The 16,270-nt window shown below is 40.4% G+C and overlaps 1 protein-coding gene across 1 annotated transcript in view; it reads right to left on the minus strand.

The window, feature by feature from the left end:
- The window catches only part of kcnh3 (potassium voltage-gated channel, subfamily H (eag-related), member 3), a 547,160-nt gene that overhangs the window by 75,666 nt on the left and 455,224 nt on the right, over positions 1 to 16,270 (minus strand). The window contains exon 10 of the mRNA XM_080198480.1: positions 11,155 to 11,404. Within this exon, the coding sequence (XP_080054606.1) occupies positions 11,155 to 11,404 (250 nt within the window). The remainder of the gene's footprint in view (positions 1 to 11,154; positions 11,405 to 16,270) is intronic.

Here is a 16,270-nt window from a genome sequence, read left to right on the forward strand (position 1 = left end):
AGCATGGAAACAGGCCCTTTGGCCCAACTTGTCCATGCTGCCCGTTTTGTTTCAAACCCTTAAGTTAATCCCAATTGTCCTCATTTGGCACATATGCCTTTATACCCATCTTACCCATGTAACTATCTAAATGCTTTTTAGAATACAAAATTGTACCCACATCTACTACTACCTCTGACAGCTTGTTCCAGACACTCACCACCCTCTGTGTGGAAAAAATCTGCCTTTCTGGACACTTTTGTATCTCTCCCCTCTCACTTTAAACCTAGGTCCTCTAGTTTTAGACTCCCCTACCTTTGGGAAAAGACATTGACTATTTAGCTGATCTATGCCCCTCATTATTTTATAGACCTCTGTAACCTCAGCTTTCTGTGCTCCAGTGACAAAAGCCCCGGACTATCCAGTCTCTCGTTATAACTCAAACCATCAAGTCCCAATAGCATCCTAGTAAATCTTTTCTACACTCTTTCTAGTTTAATAATATCCTTTCTATAATAGGGTGACCAGAACTGTACACAGTATTCCGAATGTACAACTTCAACAAGATGTCCCAACTCCTGTATCCAATGTTCTAGCCAATGAAACAAAGCATACTGAATATCTTCTTCACCATTCTGTCCAACTGTGACTCCATTCAAGGAGCTGTGAACTACCCCTAGATCTCTTTGTTCTGTAACTCTCTGCAATGCCTACCATTAACTGATTAAGTCCTGCCCTGGTTCAATCTACCTTGCACTTATCTAAATTAAACTCCATCTGCCATTTGTCAGCCCACTGGCCCAGTTGATCAAGATCCTGTTGCAATCGGAGATAACTTTCCCACTGGGCACTCTGGCAGTGCCAGCCGGCCAGTGACAAAGGGGACATGGCCTGCAGAAATGGAGAATAAAGGGGTGGAGCCTGATGGGGTGGCAGGGAGGGAGATCCGTAGGGAGGAGGGGAGCAGGGAACTCTGCATCGAGGGTTGGGGGACAATTGGCTGGGATGGCGATTAGGCAGTGGTTGGCGATTGACTGGGCAGCGATTGAGGGGTGGGGGCAAACAGCAGGGGTCATGATCAGAAAGGAACTCTGCAGCGATGGTGATGAGGGGGAGGGGGTAGGTGATGTCTGGGGCAGCATGTACACAGCATACTGGGAGATCGGGGCACCTGCGCAATGGCACCCTAGAGTTCAGTAGCTGGCATCACAGGTAAGATGAGGCTCCACTTACTCCAACATTGGCAAGATTCGCATTATGGCTCCTATTTTGCATAGAGTACCCTAAATTTGTGTTACTTACTTTGCTGAAAAAAACTGGGAAGAAAATCTCCTATTAATTTGACACTTAGAACTTTATTGAGAAATTTCTGCTCCTGGGGTGAAATTCGGGCTGTGTTTCTGGGAAGAAACATGTTAGTTTTCAGTCAGAACCTGTCACTTTGGGCAGAATCTAATGGCCGTTCTTGCTGGTGTGATTTTCTGGTCCCACTTCACTAAATAAATACTCGGCTGAGGACCAAATTCTCTGTCCTTGCTTGGAGCAACAGCAGGGCATGAATGGCTGGTAAGATCATGTCCTTAAAATTTCACCCACATTATAAGCATAAATAAGATTTTGAACTGATTCACATGTGTATGAATGGCGCAGGTACATTTAATATGAAATCTACTATGCACTTGTTAGTTGAGATGAGATTCTATTCAATATGATAGGAAAGTTCAAACATGCAAGCAATTATAAATGTGCCTTCCTGGTTTGCACCAGGGTGGTGGAGGGTTTGACCTTACAGCTCATCGATGGGCCAAGCTTAACCAGACTGTTCACACCCCTGGTGCCATATTTGTTACCATGGTGAGCTTCTAACCACAAAACTGTGCTATCACCTGTTTTCATCTCTGTCACGTCTCCATACCTGTTTCAGCTCTCATCTGCTCCTGACATCATCATCCATGGTTGGAATTTGCCAGCCTTGCAATGGCTGGAACCCTCTTGGTGGATGTCTTTCAAACACACATGGAGCAAGGTTGGAAGATTCTGCTAGACTTTACTATTCAAACACATCCCTGGCCAGTCTCTCATGTTCTGCTCTCTGTAAACTTGCAGCCAAAGTTGTTGCCTGTGTCCTTAGTCACACAAAATCTCTTTTCACCCATCGTCCGACGCTCACTCACCTACATTGGCTCGAGGTTAAGCGATGCCTCGGTTTTAAAATTTTCATTTGTTTTTACATTAGATTTTGTTTTATAGTGCTCATGTGAAGCACTTTAGGATGTTTTATTATGTTAAAGGTGCTACATAAATTCAAATTGTTCTTGTTAAGATAGTGGACCTAACTTTGTTGTCACTCATGAGGCTTTTTGAAAAGAATGGGTTCCAAATGAAACACCTAAGAGGGTGGAGTTTGATGCTTTATATCTGTTTCATTTTGTGCACAACACTTTCCATGGAAATTAAACAGAATTTAGTCTTAATAAGCGTCTTTCCACAGTTTCAGCCCCAAGCGCTTTGCTCTTTTACATAATTTATTAAACTGAAATGTAATCAAGTTACCATTCTGAAAATAATTCTGTAATGAAAGTTTGCAGTTCTAAATGTAAGCTAATTATGAGTTAAGATAACCTAATGTTCTTTTACAATGGTGTGGGTAACCCCTCGAAAGCTTGTGAGAATATTATCAAATAAATAGGTTGGACTAAAACCTGGTGTTGTCAGACTTTTTACTGCTTTTACAATGGAACAGGATAGGAAATTAAAAATAAGACCAGGCCATTCAGCTTCAGTTCTGCTTTTCAGTTTGATCATGTCTTATCTATACACTCCCACGCTTTCTAAGAACATAAAAAAAAGTGTACCATCTGTGCAACCATCTATTTGATCTGCACCTCAACTCTATCTACTCACTTTGTTCTGTGTCCCTTCATACATTCATCTAACAAAAAATTTTCAATCTCACTTATATTTACTGAACATCTATGACATTTTGGAGGCACTTCTAGATTTCTATTACCTTTTTGGGTAAAAAATGCTGACTGATTTCATTCCTTAATGACCTGACACAAATTCTAAGGTGATGCTCTTTTTTTGATTCCCCTACCAAAGGAAATAAGTTATCAATGTATACCTTGTCAATCCATTTATGACTTTAAACACCTCAGTTATTTTCAATCTCTCAAATTTAAGGGAAAAACAAACCAAATCTATGCAGGTGCAATGTCGGGAGTCAAGTTCTGAGGATCTGAATTTAGTGCTATACGGTTTAATTACCTTGCACAAGATTAGAGAATGTATCTTTAAATGCCATATCTCATCAACTGCAAAACTAACCACACCTCTATCACTCACCTACCAACATTTCTATCTATCACGTCTCATGCCTGACATTCATAACTTTTCTTCCCCCTCATAAACTAAGCAATTTTCCAAATCATTTTCCCCTTACCCCACATTCTCTTTTGATATATTTCTTGAATTGTAGCGTTACGTTTGCAGCTTTCCAATCCACTGGACCTAAGAAATTTTGGAAGATTATCACCAATGCATCCAAATCTCTGCATTATTTCAAGACCCTAGCAGTCAGGCCATCAGATCTCGCGGACCTGTCCGTCTTTAGTTCCATTAGTTTATCTAGTACTTTTCGCTAGTGTTCTTGATTGTTTTAAGCTCTTCCCTTCCTGTTGCCCCCTGCTTTTCTACTATTCTTGGAATGCTTAGTATTTTCTATTGTGAGGACAGATATAAAATACTTATTCATATACCATTTCCTTGTTTCCCATTATTAATTCCTCAGTCTTACCCTCTGAGGGACCAATGTTCAATTTTGCTACACTTTTGTTCTTTATGGATTTTTACTGTCTGTTTTTATATTTCTTGCTAGTTTTCTCTCCAATTACTCCAATTTCTACCTCTTATTTTCTTTAGTTATTCTTTGCTCATTTCTAGATTTTCCCAATCTTTTATGCTACCATTGATCTTTACTACTTTGTATATATTTTCTTTTAATTCCATTCAATCCTTAAATTTCTTAGTTAGTCACAGATGGTGCATCCTTCTGGTGAAGTCTTTTCTGAATGGAATATATGTTTGTCAAGAGTCACAAAATATTTTTCATAAATATCTGCCAATGTTTCGCTTACCTTTTAACCTATTTACCCAGTCCACTTTAGTCAAATTTGTCTTCATGCCATTGCAATTGCCTTTATTTAAGTTTCAGTCATAGTTTCGGACCCATATTTCTCACTATTAAACAGAATGTGAAACTCTTGTTATAATCACCCTGGTCTAGAGGATCCTTAACTGTGAGACTGTGAATTAATCCTGACTCATTTTACTTTACAAGGTCTGGTTGATTCCAGAACTCATTCTTTTAAAAAACTGTCCGTTATGCACTCTATGAATTTTATGCTAATTTGATTTGTCCAATTTATATAGAGATTAAAATCTCCTATAATTATCATTGTACCGCTCATACAAACCCCATTATTTATGTACTTACACTCTGTCCTACATGTAACTGCTGTCGGTGGGCTGTAAATTACTAACACCACTGACTTCTTACATTTGCTGTTTCTTATCTCCACCTGCACAGATTCTGCACATTGATCCTCTGGATCAAGTATCTTGTGATTTGTTAACAACAGGTACTCCACCACTATTTTTTTTGTCTTCCTGGCTTTCTGGGATGGGAAACTCCCTTGAATATTCAATTCTGAGGCATGGTCACTTTGTAACCATGTCTCTGTAACAGCTGTCATATCATACTCATTTATTTCTTTTTGTGCTTTCAGTTCATCCATCTTGTTGCAAATGTTGCGAGCATTCAGATAAAGACCCTTTAATTCGATTCACCTTTTTGTTGCCTACTATGATCTTACTTGCTGGTGCTGGTTTGTATGTTCTGCCTTCCCCTTTCACACTCTTAATTTATTTGAGCTTGTTAATGTTTATTTCAGCTGAACATAATAAAACTACCAAAGACTTCAAATTTGTTCCAGACAATATTTACACATTCTGAATAAAGTATCAGTGACTGTTATATGCTTAAATTAATCTTAGTAACCTGCAATCCCATTTCAGTCTGATAATCATTCAACATGTTTTTAAAGGAATTGATTGGTCCAGCACTCTCTAACCTCATTACATATTTGTTGGAATACTTGTCATCTTTGACCCAAGCAATATTTATAATTCATGAAATGACAACGATAACAGAAACTGACAGTGAAATATTACAGAGTTACCAGATGTGCTATGAGGTAAGAGAGAGCCCTAATTTTCATTTCACTTTGCCTCATATAATTGTCATTGGAATCACCTTCCAAGTCCACCAAGAACCAAACCACTGTATCGTTATTACTCTTTCCATGTTTTCAGAAACAACTTTGAACATATAACTTTGAGAGAGGCCACAGACTTAGTTGAGATGACAGGGGCCAATGTGAGAGTGAGCAGAGATGTGCATTTTGAGTCAGTTTTTAACTGAGAACGATGAACAAGAGATAGCTGAGGAGGATATTCCTAACCTAATGCTTTGGATGAGATATCAATGTCCCTAACGATCATTTTCCAAAAATCTATAGATTAAGGCGCTCTAAAGGACTGGAATATGGTGAATGTTACATCTCAGTCAAGAAAGGGAGAAACCGATAAGCCAGGAAATGATAGGCCAATCAGTCTTACCTCAATGTGAGCAACAGAATCCATAATAAGAGATAACCCTTGTGAGGATGTAAAGAGAGCTAAATTTAATAAGCCAGAAAATGGATGAGGGAATTGTAGTGTATTATTATCCCATGCCTTGCTCATTTCAATGCAGGCAACATGGTAACTTTGCTATTTGCTCTTTATAATGATTTTAATGCCCAGATAGCATGAAACATATTTTTGATTGACTAGGTGTATCAACAGGGGCTTTTTTGTTAGTGGCTAATGCCACTTACAATAATATTGCATTGCATAAAATTAGCCTGCTCTGCTTCAAAGGGAAGTGCATTGCAGCTAAAGTATAAGCTGGCAGCCATGACTTTCACTTGGGAAATAGTGAAGACTGAAATAACAGGAGAGAAAGTGGGCTCCAAGATCTTCAAACACTGTTTTGGTGGGGGAGGTGAAGAACAGGAGAGTTATACTGAATCTGTATGAGACCAGGAGGTCCTTCAGGTATACTCAGGTAGCAATGGGAGCAGATCGTCCTGGAAGTCAATGCCAGAAATCAAGCTTCTTAAATTGCCATATTCCACCAACTTCACCATCAGCATCAACTCTAATTACCACACCCCATCACTCACCTTCAGTAACCTTTATCAATCAGGATGCATACTTAATATTCATATGAACCCAAGTTGCTGTTGTCATTGCTGAAATAATATAAGGAAGTTTCAAACACTTGCTGAACTGTAGCAATAGCCTGGAAAAATATCAACCATCAACTAAACTAGTGTTGGATGTTTCCTTTAAATAGTGCTGTTGGAGACAGGCAGGGTGTTCCTTTCTGCTGCTAAATCCATGGTCAGCTGTACTAGGTTAAGTAAAGATGTTAGTTACAACATTCAGCTCCAAACATAAACATTATGTTCAGACCCTTGAGCCTGCGCTGCAATTCAAATGATGATGATTGATCTGATTGCGGCCTCAACTCCACATTCCACCCACCCCTTATAACCCATGCCTCCATTTTAGTCAAAAATGTATCTTCTTCTGCCTTAAAAAGTATTCAAGGACCCAACCTCATCTCTTTCCGGGGAAAAGAGTTCCAAAAGTTCACAACTCACTCAGAGAAAAACATTTCTTCATATTTCCGGCTTAAATGGGAGACCCCTTATTTTAAAATTGGAATCCCTAGTTCTAGTCACTCAGCATTGTTTGTTCTGTACATTTCCAGGTTACATTCACTGACATGTACAGTGTCTTCAGCTGAGCCAAATCCTATCCTCAACCAACATACACACCTTTGACTTTCTGTGTAATCCAGGCTACTGGATTGTGGTCGATCCTTATTTCCCTCTCCAATTAATTCACAATAATCCACATGCCAGGTTGGCTGAGATCATTAGTGGAACAGATGGAATAGAATATATTTTTATAAGTTTTGTTCTGTATGATTCAATTACATGCTGTTATTCCTTCAGTGAGACAGATTTTTTTCTGTGGAATTGACAAAAGCAGGCTTGGATGTGATGTTAAATGGAAGCCCCACCTTCTCTCCCAGGTGAACATAAAAGATGCCATGACATTTTTCTAGAGAGAGGCAGGGAACTTTGACCAACATCTCTCAGTTGTCAGCATCACTATTAAGAATCAGATGGAAACTCCAAAGTATACTAATGAAGTTAGATTAGACCCCAAATATTTTTGATTTTGACATTAGTGTGAGGATAAGGTATTTCGCTCCTGGTGTGATTCTATTGACCCGCTGGGAAGCTTTTATTAAAACGAACTTTAAGAATATAGTTTAACTATAACAAAAATATTTTGCATAACTTTTACCAATTGAAATACTTAAACATGATAAGGTAAAATTCTTAACTGCTAGCTATCTCTATTTGTTCTAATTTAAGCAATATTCCCCATCTGTGTAAACTCTTCTTTAAAATCAAACAACAGAACTCCAGGGAGAGACCTGTCTTCACTCAGTGGAAAACCAGATAAAGATACCTATTTTCTAGCTGTTCTCAGATTTAAACTTCCAAAGAAAAAGAAAGAGAGAGGGAAAGAGCTGTTGCTCCTTTCAATTTCAAACAACAACTGCCTGCTTGTCTCTCTGTAAGCCTAGCTCTGCCCATTTATATGACTCTTTCTTCTTGTCAAACAGCCTAACTAAATCCTACTCTGTAATACCAAATAACAACCCTAAAAATAACAAAACTGTATTAACTCAGATTAAAACAAACCTCAATAATTAGGAACAATTATTCTTGTGCATTATCAGAAGTAGGCTGCTGGTTGGAGACAATAGGCACCATAGTCAGAGCTGAAGTATAAAATAGTCCCCTCATGAGAAACATGGCATAAATACATTTCTTAAAGTCACAGTATCGTCACAACACTAAAACAGGTTGTTTGACAATTTACTTCATTGCTGTTTGTGTGACCTCATTTTGCGCAGATTGACTGGCTGCTATGGTTAAGAATATAAGAAATTGGAACAGGGGTGGGCCATCCAGCCTTTTGCACCTGCTCTGCCGTTCAATAAAATCATGGCTGTTTGTTTTACTGGGGAGTGGGGATTCTTTGGTCCCCCACAGCATGTTTCTTGTCGGGGAATGCAGTGTGCATTCACAGGAAGTTCTGGTCCCACTGGATTGCCCATTGACTGCACCCCATGTCACCAGGCAACCTGCATCAGGGATACACTGCTGGCGGGATCAGTAGTTTTCGTCTATGTGAACAGCCAGAGAATTCTGGCCCTTAACTTTATGTTTCTGGTCAATCCCTGTATCCCTTGATTCCATTAGTATCCAAAATCTATCAAATTCTGTCTTGAATATGCTCAACAACTGAACATTTACAGCTGTCTAGAAAATGCCAAAGATTCACAATCCTGAGAGTAAGATTTGCATCTCAACTAATGTTCACACTAACGTACACAAGTGCTAGGTAATGGCCATCTCTCATGCAGGAATCATCATGGGTACAATAAGGGGTCTCCCATTTAAGATGGAGGTGAGGAGGAATTTTTTCTCTCGAAGGGTTGCTAGTGTTTGGAATTCTCCTTCCCAATAAGCAATGGAGGCTGTGTCATTGTATGCACAGCAGGGAAGCTGACAGTGGTAAAATCACTCGGTTAGTAATCCAGATGCAGCATGCATCATCAACACCTCAATGGCTATGTGAACTAATTGAAATGATACATTAAGTGATCATTTCCTTTACACACTTCCCTCCATTTCAACGCAATCACTAAATGTGTCATTACCCTCTCTTACTAATGGCTCTCATCCCAATGAGGAGATGGATGGCCCATCACCGGTTGGCACAGGGTCATGAGGAGTAAGGGAGGAATAAGGGCTTGTAAGAGACAGTGGGGCTTCTATAAATTCAAGAGGCTGGTAAACATAGGCCACTGTAACAGTAAACACGGGTGCATCGCCGGCAGAGATCTTATTTAGAAATGAGCGAGCGGCAATGCCAGATCCATCCTCAGATGCCCTGGGACGTGAATGCTCACACCTGTGAGCTTCTCAGCATCGGAATGCATTCTAGAGGAGTAGGGGGGAGCTCTGTTTTCAATAAGATAATGTATTTCCAGGCAAATGCTAAACCTGGCTTCTGTCTGGATATTGGATTGCCCACACCACCTCCTCCAGGTAAAGGACTTCCTGGATGATCAGAGATGGGTGTTCCTCCCATTCACACACTAATGCATGTGAAGACATTGTTCTTTGACCACGATAGTGAGAGCCATGTGCAAGAAACCTCAATGTGGAAATACTGGCGTTGGACTGGGGTAAACACTGTAAGAAGTCTCACAACACCAGGTTAAAGTCCAACAGGTTTATTTGGGAGCACAAGCCACTCAAGCACAAGAAACCTCATGCAGACACTTTTCCATTTCACTCCACTACTCTTAAAACTCTATAGCGACACCATTAAAAAGAAGAACTGCATGACCCCTTGTCAGTCATGACCATTCACCCAGGAGGTTGGAGGTTTGTAGTTGCAGGTTGTGATTCAAGCACCTGAAATCTCACAGCATCACTCTTAAAGATAGTCAAAAGCAATGGGGGCAAGCTTCAGCCTGCTCTCTCCTTCCATGGGATTGGTAGCAAGGGCTCAATATCAGGAGAAACCCAGAAATTGCGAATCTCGCCAGCAAGATCGTGATCTCTGATTTTTGCTGCCCTTCACCCGTGACCTATCAGGTTCATGCCCACAATGGACATGAGTGTGATTTTAATACATTAACATGTATTTCAATATAATTAACAAAATCCCTCATCATATATTCGCCCCAGTTGTATTTTCAAACCTTGCCAATGTGACCTCATGACAGCAAAATTTAAACAGGTTCATCCTGGCGTGAACCTGAGGATTCACCTGGGAGCATAATGGTGGTGGAGAGGGACATGACTGGGCAGGGCCCTTGGCACTACACCTTGGCATTGCCCTGGTACAGATTGTCACTTCCAAGTAGGCATGATGCCAACCTGGAAGTGCCAACCTGTGCCAAGAGGCAGCGCCAGGCACAGATCCTAGCCCATGGCAGGGGTGGGAGGGGAAGCATTCATTCAATTGTGGTTGGGGGAGCGAACATGAGAGTGGTAGGGTTGCCAGCGATATTCAGGAGGAAGAGGGTTGCTGGCATTGACTGTTTGGCTGGGAAGGTGGGGACGGGGATGTGAAGAGGCCAAATTCTGACGATGTCTGGGAGGGATGAGGGGGTGCCAGCATTGACTGTGGGGTGGGGGGTGCAGGGGGAAGTGATGCCGACTCTGGTCACAGGGTGACGGGGGTTTGAGGAGAGTAATATTGGCTCTGATCATGGTGGGGTTGGGGGAGGGGAAATGCCAGTTCTGGTCATGGAGGAGGGGGAGGGTGTGGGGTAGCCCCTGAGTTTTCAGTGGTGGGGTGAAAAGGTTATCTTTTTTCCTGATTGGGACGCTCTTTTCAAAGCCCTCCAAAAGCTGGACTTTTGGACACCAGAACATGATGGATGACATCTGTTTTTTTCAATAAAGTGCCATTAGATCTGGCAAGATAACTGGTGTGTTTCTCCAGACAGAAACATGCCGATTTTCAGTCAGATCCTGATTCTTTGTTGTTTTTTTAGTAAGATTCCGTCCAATGTCTACATACCTCAAGATGAAGCAAGACTCACCACTTGTGTGCCGCTTATTTAGAGTTGGCAAACCAACCATTCTAATTAACCGGTGATAGGGCACTTAACTTTGACGGGGAATATAATTCTGACAAGTTGGCTTTTTTAAATGAACATTCATGAGATCAAATTTGGGAGAACAAAATTCCTGCTGGCAGGATACAGACTTTTTCCATCATGCCAAATTTAATGCTCCAGCTGCCAAGATTCCCACTGCTGGCAGGAGCAGAGATTTCACCTTCAGTGTTTTGTTTTCTTGCTAGTTCCAGTGATGACACATTAGAATGGGATTTAACAATGACCATCAACTAAACTACAACAGTCAGTAATGTATATTTTGGGCAACACTGCTCACTCACCTAGAATAGCCAGCACAGTATTGTCCTTCAGCACTTCCATGGAACCTGAGCAGACAAAGTAGATGGCCTGCAGGGCATCGCCCTGACGGATGAGGTATTCCCCAGGAGCACAGAAAGAGGTCTTAATGCTTAAGGAAAGGGATCGAAGGCACCCACGGCTGGCTGATTCAAACAGAGGCAGCTGAAGAATTTCTTTGTTCAGATGCATTGCAATGTCTGCTCGCAGTTCATCAGGAAAATCCTTCAGGAGCTGGAATGGAGACACATATTGCATTACTAAAATTGATACAGAATGAAAGTATAGATCTCGATGAAGAATTATGCATTGTTTTTCAAGAAATTTGTCTACATGTTGAGAGGGGACATTGGCTGGAATTTTACCGCCCTGCCACGGATTCCTGCCATGGGAATCAGAGCAGGCAAGGGGTAGACAATGGGAAGGTCCGTTGATGATGGGTGGGATGATCGAGGGTGTAAAATCCCACCCACTATCATGAGTTGTACTTCCTTTTATACCCTTTCTATTCCCACAAAGCCAAAATAAGTTTGTAGAAAGAGCTTAGCAGAGCAAAATGGAGTGGATTGGAAAATAGAAACATGGGTATTGCTGTCGAGGTTTTCCATCTTGCAGTCATCAGAACAGATCTGCAAGAATACCAATATTGTAAAAGTAACAACAATTTATATTGCTTAAGAGTGCTGATTGGTTAGCAAGCAGACTCTGATTGATAGAGGCAATTACAATGGAGATTGCACCAGGGAACAGTTAACTGACAAGTTTTTGTTTAAATTCAAACCAGGCAGATTGGCTCTGATTGGTCAAGGCATTGCCACGGGAAATGAACTAGGGAATAGCTGTTCCCCCAAGATTTTGCTTGATTGAAAAAGGTGCAAGTGTAGAAATGTTCTTTCTGCTTTCAAATGATAAGGCCCTGTGTGTGAATATACGTAGCTTCTAGAATACAAAAGTAAGCCACACTGTGAGCCCAACTTGATAATTTTAAATCGGTCATACCCTTTAAAATTTGGTATTCTTGCGAATTTATCCTTATAAGTGCAAGACAAAATGCTTTGACAGCATATCTCTTTTCAAAGCAATACTCAAGTTTGTACTACCACATAACCAGAAAATAGAAACTTGAAGAAAATAGAAGCAGGATGTACAAACTTAAGTGGTGATGTGAATCAATATTGTATAACCTTTTTATGCGCTAAAAATTGAAGTAAAGCTTCTGCTGACTAAGTATACCAGTTTAGCTCTGTATGGCGGTGTCAGGATTTTCAGCAGGTTGACAAACTATTGCCAACCATCTTACATTCTTCATTTATACATTCAACCAATTGTCCAAGTTTTTATTCAAACAGAAGACAACATGCTATGTACAGATAATAATGCTCATCTAACATGATGGATGGAATGTTCATTTTCTTCCTTGCAAAGTGCAGCAAAACATATGGTCAAATACTGAATGTGGGAGAGAAATATGATGATAGCCCAAACATAATGCAGTAGGATTCATTCAATATTTCAGCAACTCATAACCTAATTTCCTGTATTTCTATAGGAAATATTCAACACAGTCACTGTTATTTAAGTTACATATGTTTTGGTGCCTCCTGCATTTACAACACTTACATTAAAATCTGTCTACAATGAAATATTGACTAAGTGTGAAAAATGAAGTGATACACTTGCAGACCACTTGCTGAATTCAGGCATAATAGCTTCAGGGTTCAGTGTTTTGAATGCTAAGGATTGAGAAATTACTGTGTCATAAATCTGTGACATACCACTCTGCAACACAACATGTTGATGTAAGTGCCACTGAACAAGAAATAAAAGGGAGTACAATTTCCCATATAGCAGCTACAATTAATATTGCATTTACTAAATTGCATTGTGTAAAGGTTAATTAATTTATTTAATCTGCACTTTATTATTGAAATAATCTTCTTCTCAAAGATGTGGTTGAATTAGATTTTATTATAAAAAATGTTGCATTGATGCATTAAAGTCTCATTCAATTAATGTGGCCTTAATCTTTCAGTTTGCTCATTGTATACATTCATGACATTACGGTACTCATTTGATAACATGCAACGGTTCTACTGCCATCTCAAAAAATGTTTTTCTCTTTCTTACTGCTAGTTTTATAGATATTAATTATTGCATAAGACGTGGCGATGCAGAGAGTGCTCGGATGTGGGTTTGTCCTAACAGCAAGACAGGAGGGAAGTGGGGGGGTATGTGCTCCATCCACTAACACTCCTCCCCATTTTTCCCACAGCCTGCCCATTTCCCAACCCCATCTCCCACTCCCATATTCATTAGGCCACAGTTTTGGCTGCTGGTCATTCAGTGGATGAGTTGTTCCTCCACGATCTGGCTTTGAGAACAATGTAGCTCCTCCCCCTACACTGCCACCTTCCACTCTTGATACTGGGCACTGCCGCAAACTTATATTGAAAGGTCTCCCATTAGACTTCCAGACTTCATGACAATATACTCCATTATTAATTTAATGTTGAGCACACACTCTGGCCTATAATTAACTTGCTTTACAAAACTTATGTCAAGCGTAAGGCATTCAGACAATATGAGGTCGGGACCCTGAAACTCATTCAATGTTTGGATCCCAACCCTGGAACAAAAAAAACCTCTGGGTCTCACTATCTAATTAACAATGGTGACTGAAAGGTTCTGTGGAGAGAGAATACAGCCAACGTTTTGAGTCAGGATGACTCTCAGTTGAACGGTCATCTTGACTGACTCAAAACATTGGTTCTATTCTCTCTCCATAGATTCTGTCAGACCTGCTGAGATTTTCCAGCACTTCCTTCCTTTGTTTCAGATTCCAGCAGTCACAATATTTTGCTTTTCACTTATCTGACTAAAAGGTTTTTTTTAAACGTTACTATAAGCTGGAAATGTAATTTATTCAATCATAAAAGAAACTCTTCATATTGAAAATGTGTTGCCTATGCTGGTTTGCACTATTGCTGACTTCATTGTCTTTCTTCCCCACAAAGCTACTGCAACTTCAGTCGACTCAAAGAAGTGGAAATACAAAACAATGCACTCACATGTATAATAGCATAGTTCAATATAAAAACAAAACTTCAAGTGTGCACTGCTTTGAACCTGTGGAGTAAGTAGGTCCTCTACAAAAATCATTTTTTATAATAATAAACACACTGTTACAATAAATAGACAAAAATCAGAAATGCCTGAAAGAGAGCCCATATTCAAAATTAGACAGGGTGCATTGACAGCACAGCATGTTATACGTTTTTTGAGTGATTTCACTTGACGAAGAAAAGTTTTGCAAACGCAGTTTTCAACAGTACTATCTCGGAAATAAATAAAAGATCTTTAAAAGACTGTAGGATGCTAATGCCCAACCAAGGTCAAGGTAATCAAAACCTGTAGACTTGCAGCAACTCAGTGAAAACTGGTAGACCGTTCACTCCATATGTCCTTCAACAATGAAAATAATTCACATTGTTGTGGATTTCCATTTCCTCTGAGTAAGGCTTGAATACTGGAAAATTCAAATATAAATCCTTCCTTTGACCTTACTACATGCTTACTCATCACCGCGCTTTAAATTTAGGAAAATGAATTGACTTTTACCCTTTATGCAATTATCAGTACTAAATTTGTGCCATTAGCCTTTGCCTACTATATTTTCATTTTTAATCTTTCCCTTTCCCTCCTTCATAACCCTTCAAATTGAGATCAAACTGAACCTTTAGTGAATGTTTGAGTTATGCAGGTAACGTGATTACAGTTAATTCATTTGCTTCCATTAATACCACAAAAATGATCAAAGGCATGAAATTCAATCACTCCAATTTTCTGGCATCTTACACCCAACACACTGCTCAAATGTGCCACACTCCTATTACTGACCTGGTACACACCTTAATACTAGGACTCATGCCTAACTTATTTGTGCTTCACCTCATTTACATGCACCTTTGAAGCATATGAGCCTCAAACACACCTCTCACTGACTCCCTGCCTCCAACTATTCAGCCATTGTCACCAACACTCAAACACAGTAATTCATAGTCAATGACATTTTTCCCTCTTTCTTGCGGGAGGTGGTCACCCACACAGGATAGAAAGTTAAAGAATGAGTAGCAGCACACAGAAAATGCATCATCTCATCATTCTGGAGGAAACAGTCTTCAGATCATGGATAGCAGCACCACAAATCCAGTGGCATCTGGTGTATTGGAGGATCTGCTGGATGATGAAAAGTGCTGGCTTATGCACCTTCTACACAAACTCCTCATCCTCATCCTAAAAGATATCATGAAATGGAAACTCACATGAAGTGACTATGGAACTTTTGATTTCCTCCCCAAGACCTTTACCTCTACCAACCTCTTGTGCTTTTGTGTTTTCAACTGGCCAGGAATGGCCAGCTGCTCAGCCTCTCCAGAAGCAAGTCAGAAAGCAAGAGGAGGACAATGTCTGGGAGAAGAAGCACAATCATTTAGCCTAACACTCTGTTTCCATCTCAGATCCTGTGTACACCTTAGAGGCTAGTTTAAAGTCAGGATCTGACTATTTTGTCATTGAACATGAATGGGCTGTAACCAGGACAGGGATAGGTCAATTCGTGTGTGAAGCCCCCAGGGGGTGAAATCCTGCACCAGTTGTTCTGCAGATGATCTTGTTGGGATGGCCTACAGCTCAACACTGATAACCACGCATATCAAAATATCTGCATTTGCAGTTCTGCCAGACAGCCTTCAGATACCGTCATGGAACATGGAGGAGATATGTTCCACCACGACACAGGGCAAGCTGCAAAGGTCAGAGCCTATGCTTTCCACTGTGGAAGGTATGGGCACCGCCAAGACACCATTGCCAGACAGGCACATGATAGGTTTGTCTCAACTTCTACTGCAGCACAGGCAGAGTCTTGCCAATGTATCAGTGCTGCAGTGCACATACAGATAAATGTCATGAGATCTCTGGCAGCTGACTGAGGATAAGTTCCCACATATTCTGTATATAACACCTCTGTCACCTCCTGGTTGTATGAATAGCAAACCGTAAGTCTTTACTAAAGCCGCCATGTAGTGGTTACAAAGAAGAAGG

Source organism: Carcharhinus amblyrhynchos, chromosome 11 (genome assembly GCF_965287045.1).
Source record: "Carcharhinus amblyrhynchos chromosome 11, sCarAmb.v2.hapA, whole genome shotgun sequence".
In the NCBI taxonomy this organism is placed as follows: Eukaryota; Metazoa; Chordata; class Chondrichthyes; order Carcharhiniformes; family Carcharhinidae; genus Carcharhinus; species Carcharhinus amblyrhynchos.